At 39.8% G+C, this 8,626-nt stretch overlaps 1 protein-coding gene across 4 annotated transcripts in view; it reads left to right on the top strand.

Moving 5' to 3' along the window:
- LOC108895279 (ephrin type-B receptor 1-B) overlaps positions 1 to 8,626 on the top strand; it is a 105,484-nt gene that overhangs the window by 50,214 nt on the left and 46,644 nt on the right. Inside the window, exons 1-3 of one of the 4 annotated variants that reach the window (XM_018693991.2) lie at positions 1,494 to 1,766; positions 2,818 to 3,036; positions 3,156 to 3,336. The exons of 1 other annotated variant lie outside the window; for it this stretch is intronic. In XM_018693991.2, the coding sequence (XP_018549507.2) occupies positions 1,494 to 1,766; positions 2,818 to 3,036; positions 3,156 to 3,336 (673 nt within the window). Of the gene's footprint in view, positions 1 to 1,493; positions 1,767 to 2,817; positions 3,037 to 3,155; positions 3,337 to 8,626 lie in introns of those variants that run through there. 2 more of the 4 variants (XM_051077279.1, XM_051077280.1) reach the window with 2 other exon arrangements.

Raw genomic sequence — 8,626 nt, 5'->3', positions numbered from 1 at the left:
TATCTGTTTTCTGCAAATCCATTAGGTTAAACCCCCAACTGATTGCAGTACTTATGCAAAAGTCATATAAAAATATTGCCAGATAGCATTGACAAGCAGCCCCACTCATTAATTTACAATATTGTGTACAATGGCCTATGTACTCATTAATATGAAGGGTTAATGTCTAATGATTGACAAAATGTCATGGTACAGGTTGCCATATTGGCTATATTACGGTCAGTAATCCAGCTAATGCTCTTTTACTTCAACATTTTGGTCGTTCAGCTTATGTTCAGTGGACTAGTACAAAGTTTTTAAACTTTGGCTTTAGCATAGGTACATGAAGTTGAGGAGAGGCAGCCATGGCCGAAAAAGAAAGAACATGTCTTCGGCAATCTTATTGCAATCTTATTTTTAAAGTATTAGATAAGCAGTCACCGCCTCTTTAGACCAGGTGTTTCAATATACTATTTCATTATACACCTTAGTATATGATGTGGTCAATCACAGATGACACTGAATGACAGTGGTACAGTTCATAGGCTGGACCAGGCTAACCAGAGGCCTGGTTTATTTGTGGCTACGTATCTCTGTTATCATAGGGTATAGGAAAGAATGAAAGAAAGAAGTGTTGCAGAAAGGTGTAAAGTGGGATTTTATGAATATGAATGACATGCATCACTGTGCAGTGCTAAAGTTGGTGTCTGAGCTGACTATTAATTAAACTCATACCTGTCCTCTCCCCTCTTTCCACCTCTCTCTCCCTGTCTGTCCCTCTTTTTGTCTGACAGAGACAGTGATGGATACAAGGACAGCCACAGCTGAGCTTGGCTGGATATCGTTCCCTGCCAATGGAGTAAGAACAATGTGCAAAAGTGTACTGTAGGTGTGCCGCAGGTGGTGTGTGTATGTGTGTGTACCCTTGGGAAAAGCAGTTGGAGTACACTTTACAGTGCTCCATTAACAAATCTGTCAAAATCTTAATTACAGTGGCAAGGTGACACCAATTAGCCACTATTGATGCAGAATAGAATGGATTCCGATAGATCAGAGAGGTTTGCCACACAGTCTGCAATAGACACATGAATAGAATAAAACAGAATACAATTAAACACAATAGAATTGAATAAAATAGAATAGGGTCTTCCAGACATTTTCTTGAACTCCATGGTGCTTTTAAATGCTGGCTTGGCAACCAGCCGGTTACAATGGTCTGCTCTGTGTGTGTGTGTGTTTGAGATGAGTGCCTCTAATTGTGATGAATGGTTGTCCCTGTGCAACACAGAACAAGGTAGAGGAGAGGAAAAAAGCGAATGAGGGAGGGGAGTGGAAGAGAGAGACAAAATAGGAGCAAGGGAAAGAGAAAGTTTAATTTGTGTCAGGTCTTGGTAAACCCATTAATCATTTTAGCCTCTCCTCTCCCCTCTTCCTTTGCTTCCTCCCCTCTCATCCGTATCCCCTGCCCTTTCCTCACACAAACACATTCCCTAGTGGGAGGAGGTGAGGCGGCTATGATGAGAACCTCAACACCATCAGGACGTACCAGGTGTGCAACGTGTTTGAGCCCAGCCAGAACAATTGGCTCCTTACAACTTACATTCGACCGACGGGCGGCGCAACGCATCTATGTGGAGATCCGCTTCACCGTACGTGACTGTGCCTCCATCCCCAGTGTCTTGGGCTCCTGCAAGGAGACGTTCAACCTCTACTACCTGGAGACTGATAGGACCGTGTCAGAGGGCATCAAAGGAGTGGAATACTGGGCCAATGCGCCTTTTCTTAAGGTAATGGACACAGAAACAAGAGTCTTTCAATAAAGGAGCAAAGCAGTGAGGAGCTGCTCGTTATGGGAGTATTGTCTCTCTGTAAATTAACATTTCAAAGTAAAATTTTAATGATAATCTTAATGTTACTCAGCAGAAAGACGGCAACACTGTGGGGCTATATTATGCCAAGGGTTCAGCATGGATTTTTTTTTTTTTTTTTTTTTTTTTTTTTGTGACTTTGGTATGCTAAATAGCTGTGCTAAGTGCTGCAGTACCCTGAGTCTCATCAGTTGCTAATCTGGAGAAAATGTGGGCCAGGGGCTGGTATTCTGTGCATATTCATAACATCTGTTGCTCTCAACTGGAAACCACATATCTCCAAACTTGGACTGAGACAGTTCTCCTACTTTGTTAGCTAAATAAACCCACTGGATTATCTGAAAATTGAATTGTCACAAAGCTGTTAACAGGGGTTTTGTATTTCTTAGCTCATGAAAGGTTGTCAGAGAATACAGACAGTTTTCACAGGACAGCAGCAATGTGTAATCCAGGGAAACACTGCACTGATCCCAAAATTGATCATGAACTCACTCAAAAGCAGATCACAGTTTATTGAACAAGGTCTTCAAAGTTCAATATTTAACTTCCACCAGCTATTAGAATTTAACACTCATTGGACGGATGTGTTTTTCCCACTGCTCATATTTGGCCTTTCCCCTAAAAATGTCCTGTGCACAGTAGATGTACATTTGTAGTTTTTCAATTAAGCAGTTTTTTTAGAGTAGCTGAATCAATCATCCATGTGTTGGAAATCTCCTAGCAGCCACCGCTGCTGCAATCATCACTTCACTCGGGAATTAGCAAATTATGAATAAATTCTACCATAATGAAATGAAATGGTATGTGATCACAAGTGCATTTATCCAATATTATGCAGCAGCTTCAAACATTACTTACTTAAAACGTATCATTCTAGAAAGAACAGGGACAGAAGAACCTAAACCAATTAGTTTGTTTGTTCATTTTTCTTTTTCCTTTCCTGTCTCTTTCTCTCTTGTGTCTCTGCCAGGTGGACACCATCGCAGCAGATGAGAGTTTCTCCCAGGTGGATTTTGGCGGACGGCTAATGAAGGTGAACACAGAAGTTCGGAGTTTTGGGCCACTGTCCAAAGGCAGAGGATTCCACTTGGCCTTCCAGGATCTGGGTGCTTGCATGTCCCTTCTGGCTGTCAGAGTATTCTACAAGAAATGCCCCAGCGTAGTGCAGAACTTTGCTTTTTTCCCAGAGGTATGGACCATTACTGAGTCAAAACCATGTTGTGGCTTCCATCAGACTTTGGTAGAGCTGTAATCAAAAATATAAAAACTTGTTAATAGAGCCTTTATACTGACCCCACTTTTGTGCAGACACTGACTGGAGCAGAGTCCACGTCATTAGTCATTGCCAGAGGAAGCTGCATTCCCAACGCTGAGGAAGTGGACGTGCCCATAAAGCTCTATTGTAATGGAGATGGAGAGTGGATGGTCCCCATCGGCAGCTGCAGCTGCAAGGCGGGTTATGAACCAGACAATGGCAACGTGTGTCGAGGTAAATCTTTATATTAATGAGGATGTGTTAGTTCAAACTGAGCTTGTAAAAAATTAGGGAAAAATGAAAACAGGTGTGAATTCTGTATTGCACCACAGATAAGATATTAGAGATGATGGCATGTGGACTGAATTAATTACTTTTCAAATGACCTTGCCACTAGCAAACACTGCACACAAGTCATATTATCCTGCAGTGAAAACTAACAAACCAGTGTGACAGCAAATCAATGTCTAGCACACATGGTTCTAATAACCATAGCAGCCATGTTATTTCAGCAGCCAATATCTCAGTGAGCATACAACAAACACACATGAGCTAACGTTACAAATAAACCATAGAAACCATGAAAATGCAACTGTGATCAACGTATCAGCAACCAAAAAGATATCATCAAGCAAAAGATTTTAGATGTATGTGGTTTAAATATGTTATGCTGATAGTGTTTTTAATAACTTGTTTGTTATTGCTATTAGAAATCTTCTCTATTTGAATCCTGACTTGGTCTGTGAAACATCATCGCTAGACTGCTCTGTGCTGAGTCAATTCTGGAGAAAATGCAAATGTTTATTGTATCCAGAGAGCAAAGTATGTCATTTCTGGCAGGGCCTAGCTGAATAATCACATGCATGTGTACATTTTTAGATGTATTTTTGCTCTAGGGTGCAGCCAATATGTTAATATTAGTGGAAGCAGACTTGGGTGAGCATGGCACTAAAATAGCTCCTCTTTCCTCAATAGTCAACGTTTCTCTACCTCTTTTTATATCTGGCCTCCTTCCCCATTTCCTCTCCAAAGTAGTACCCATCATTTCTTTTTCTCCCTGGAGAGTCTCATCCATTTTGTGCATGTGTGTGGGTGGGTGTGAGTGTGTGTGGGCGTGTGAGCATGTGTGTGTGATGTATGTACATATGGTGAAATGATAAGTGAGGCCGCTTCATCCCATGTTAATTAGTTTAGCGTGTTCCAGCCAGATTAGTCTACTGCAAATTAGTCCTGGACTGTCAGAGAGTGTCAGAGAGGCAGAGGAGTATCAGAAAGAGAGAAAGACAGAAAAAGAAAGATCGAAAGAAAGAAAAACAGTAGAGCCCTCTGGAGGGATGGACTGGCAAGAAAGTAAAAAAGGGGACAAATCAAGGACAGAAAGGTAAAAAAAAAAAGAGATAAAACAGATAAAGCGCGCACAGTAGACTGATGAATAGTATTCTGTCTGACTCTTGTGAAATACATTAAATGCACTGACTGTCTGAAGTTGTAACTTAGTCTTTGGTGTCATTGTCTCTTTCCAAAGACTAAAACTATATGCCATATTTGAGTGTAAGCCAAGCAGGATTCACGTGCAACAGTGATTAAGTCTGATAATAATACAGTAACGGTCAAGGCTATTGCAGAAGGAATGAAGATGAAATTGACCCTTTGCTAAGCTCCGCCCCTTTCTTGTTAGCTGTTGGAGCTAACATGATGGCCACACTGTCACTAGCTGCACGTCCTGAGGAAATATCACATTTTTGGAAAAATCTAAAAAAGCAGTTTCAAAGAGATGTACACAGAGGGGTCTACAGTATGCATTTGAGGGATATAGCCAGGATGTCAAACTGACATGAGAGTCTATGGAGCATAGCTGTATAGTTGTTTGACAGTGATCAGAGCTGGTTGATGCTATGCTATGATTGGTCTGCGTTCAAGGGGTGGGGCTAAATGCAAAGGGTCAAAAACTGTACAAGCTGTATTTCAATACCAATTTAAATCTATTGAGCGTCAGTCTCAAAGTAACGTTAGTCTATTCCCCGTTTGAGACTGTCACACCCACTAGGACGCCATACAGGGCTTTAAGTGTATACACACCATTGACTTCTTGTAACCGTATTTATCTGTAACAGCTTTTTACATTTAAAGATGCTGTCATCGTTAATGCTGTTGCTTTTTTTGCTGATATGAAAAAACTTTTTTTCTTCCATCCAACTATCCAACTTCTAGCATGTGGTGTCTTTTGTTAACTCATTCAACCCTGCTGTGCCTATTTTGGGAGTTGGGCTGTTCATTCATAAAAGACTGCCATATGGTTTGTTAGAAACAGCTTTTTTTCTGTGTTGAGATTGGGTTATTAGTACACTGTCATACAGTGTAACTTACTGACATTATTCTGTAGTTTTAATTTTCTTACTGTGGAAAATTTCTATCGTGACCAGTGTTTCTATTTTTTTTAACGCCCATGCTTACTAGACAGGCAGACTGGTTTCAGCCAAATCTGAATGAGAATGAGTCAAATCCTCATTCAAAGGCATAATGCATTGAAATATTCTTTGATGGCAAAATGTCATGAGTATTCAGACTGACAACAGACTCTATCAACATGACTTGATGGTTTCTGTGGTGCCATGTCCATATACACCTGCGTCATCCTTTTTTCAAAGCTTTTGTGCTGAAACTGTGATTTAAGATGTTGTGGGACAGAGTATGTCCCGTCTGTCTCCATTTTGCTGGCATCTTTTTGGTGTGTTCTTCTGCCAATCAGCTGATAACAACTTGGCAGGATACTGGACTCACTATCAGAACAGATGGTTGTCTTTGTGTGTGTGTGTTTGTGTGTGTGTATGTGTGCACGTGTGTGTGCGCTCAGGCCACAGAGATGGTATTTATTTTGCACCAAACCAGCATATTGTGCAAACCATCCGCCAGAACTGGCTCAACATCAAAGTACTCTGTGTGTGTGTGTGTGTGTGTGTGTGTGTGTGTGTGTGTGTGTGTGTGTGTGTGGAGTAAACAAATATTCAAAAGACCCTTACTTCAAATGCATCACACTACAAATGTAAGCACTACCATTGAATACACACTAACACACAAAGTACCCCTGCTGTGGACCCCAACAACGCTCTTAGAGTTTTTAAAACCTGCAGGCTTTTAACACACACACACATACACACACACACACACACACACACACACACACACACACACACACACACACACACACACACACACACAGTCAAACACACACAGACACACACTCATGCAAGTTTTTAATAATTGATCAGTGAGCCTGTATGCCAACTTTAGACAATTGTCATCCACATGGTCGCTGCATGACTCCACACAGCTGGCTAAAGGCACAGAGGGAAACAGAGGAATAATCTTTTTCTCTCCCTTTGTCCGATTTTTAACTCTGTCTTTCTGTCTCTGTAAATCTCTGTGTGTGCATGTCTCTCTCTCCTATCGTTTCCATTTTCTTTTCTCATTGTCTCCCCAACCGTTCTTAGATTAGTGCCATTTGGATGGTGGATTTTTTTTTTGCTCTTTGAGTGTCTTAAGTTCCTCCTCAAAGGTTCTTTCATTTTTGTAAACCTATCCAAACCAAATGAGGTACATAACACTGAGAAAAGTAAAGTAAAAATCAGCTATACTACCTAACTGTACCTGCAGCTGTAGCAAATTCTGTAGCTTTTCAAGTAAAAGGCCACTATTGCAAAGTCAATATTTTAGTCTATTGTTCCTGTAAAAATAACATACCTAACTGACTGAACAAGTGTGGACACAAAACCCAGACATACACAAATAACATTCACATGCATTTGCAATGTTAGCAATTTGAAATCTTCGACAGCTGGACCCAGAAAAAGAGGGAGAGAGAGAGAGAAGGAGAGAGAGCGATAACTATACAGAGAGGTATCCAGAGATAACTAATAGAGAGAGAGGGAGCAAGACTTGTTGCCATGGTGACACGCCCCATGTCTATGAGCAAGGTTGTTGAATAAATGACCTTGACAAGCCAGATGTCTATCTGCCGATTCAAGACACAAACACATACACATGCACGCACACAAAAGAGGTACAAGCCACTGACACCCCCGATGATGCGACTTCAAAGAAAGGTAGATGTCTGAATATACAGAAACTAACAAAGAAGGAGAGTGAAATAGACAGACACAGAAAAAGGAGGAATGAAAAGTGTCTGACAAATGCAGTTTGAATTAATCAATTTTCTGTCAATTACAAATTTTTCTGGCTCGAATAGTAATCACCAATATCAGAAAAATATTTTTACTATTATACTATATTGATCTCACCCACATGTCATGGCCTTAATTTAGGTTCGTACTGTTTAACTGACAGGCTTTTGCATTTAAACTAGGACTGTCACAATATCAGATTTGCACTACATGATTATCGTGGTCAAAAGGATTCACAATAATGATGTTATAGGAAATTTAAATCAGTCAATTTCATATTTAGCTTTGTTTATTGTGTTTTTTTCCTCTTTTTTGGCAAGTGAAATATGAGTGTAGGGTAACTGTACAAAAGTGTACAAAAAGAAACTCAAAAAGGCATCCAGATGAACTGATAAACAGAAGATATATGATATTATCATGTGTTTATTATTAACAGAATATCAATATTTCATTTTTAAATGTCACGGTTATTGTCAGTATCGGCATATTATGACACTCCATTAATCAAACATAGACATTCCAGTGTCATTATTTACTCCTTAGTGTACTGCATTTTTAAGAAGTCTTTATAGCACCAGTATCTAAAAACATCTAAACATCCTCAAACTCAAGACTGAAATACAGTTGGTGTAATCAACTCAAAATCAAGTCAGATTTTATTCATATAGCACTAAATCACCACAGAAATTATGACAAGGCTCTTTTCATGTCTAGACAGTACTCTTAACATTATAATATTTACAAAGAGAGACCCAGCAGGCAACAGTGGCAAGGAAAAACTGCGTCTTCAGAGGCAGAAACCTCGAGTGGAACCAGACTCAGGATGGTCATCTTCCTCGACCAGTTGGGTTGAGAAGGAATGAGAAAGGGGATTGGGAGATATAAAGTAACATTAATAATAATAGTGATAGCTATAAAAGTAATAATAACAGTTATAATAGTAGCAATAGTAATAGCATTAAGACTAATTGTTGTTGTTTTACTCAGAGGAATTGGGACTCACCTTCCTCTACACCACAGAATAATGAGAGGACAACTATGGATTGAACAGTTAACTGATGTTGCATCGTTTTTAAGTGGTGAAACAGTTACTCCATGCTATTATTTGTGGTCAGCGATAAAGAAAATTGTTCACATTTAATATGAGCTTAATCAAGTCCTGCATTATGATATGAAGCTACACTTCAAAACATCAGAGTGGTTTCTTTAAGCCCTGTGGCTCATGTACAGTGTAATATACAGTGAAACATGGAGGCAGAGAACAGTGTTGTCCATGTAAATCATGTTCGAACAAGAGCATCAGCAAAACCAAGAAATAATATAATATTTCATGGGAGTGAACA

This window comes from Lates calcarifer, linkage group LG17 (assembly GCF_001640805.2).
Source record: "Lates calcarifer isolate ASB-BC8 linkage group LG17, TLL_Latcal_v3, whole genome shotgun sequence".
In the NCBI taxonomy this organism is placed as follows: Eukaryota; Metazoa; Chordata; class Actinopteri; family Centropomidae; genus Lates; species Lates calcarifer.
Note: the sequence above shows the minus strand (reverse complement) of the source record. Positions and strands in the feature narration are given on the sequence as shown.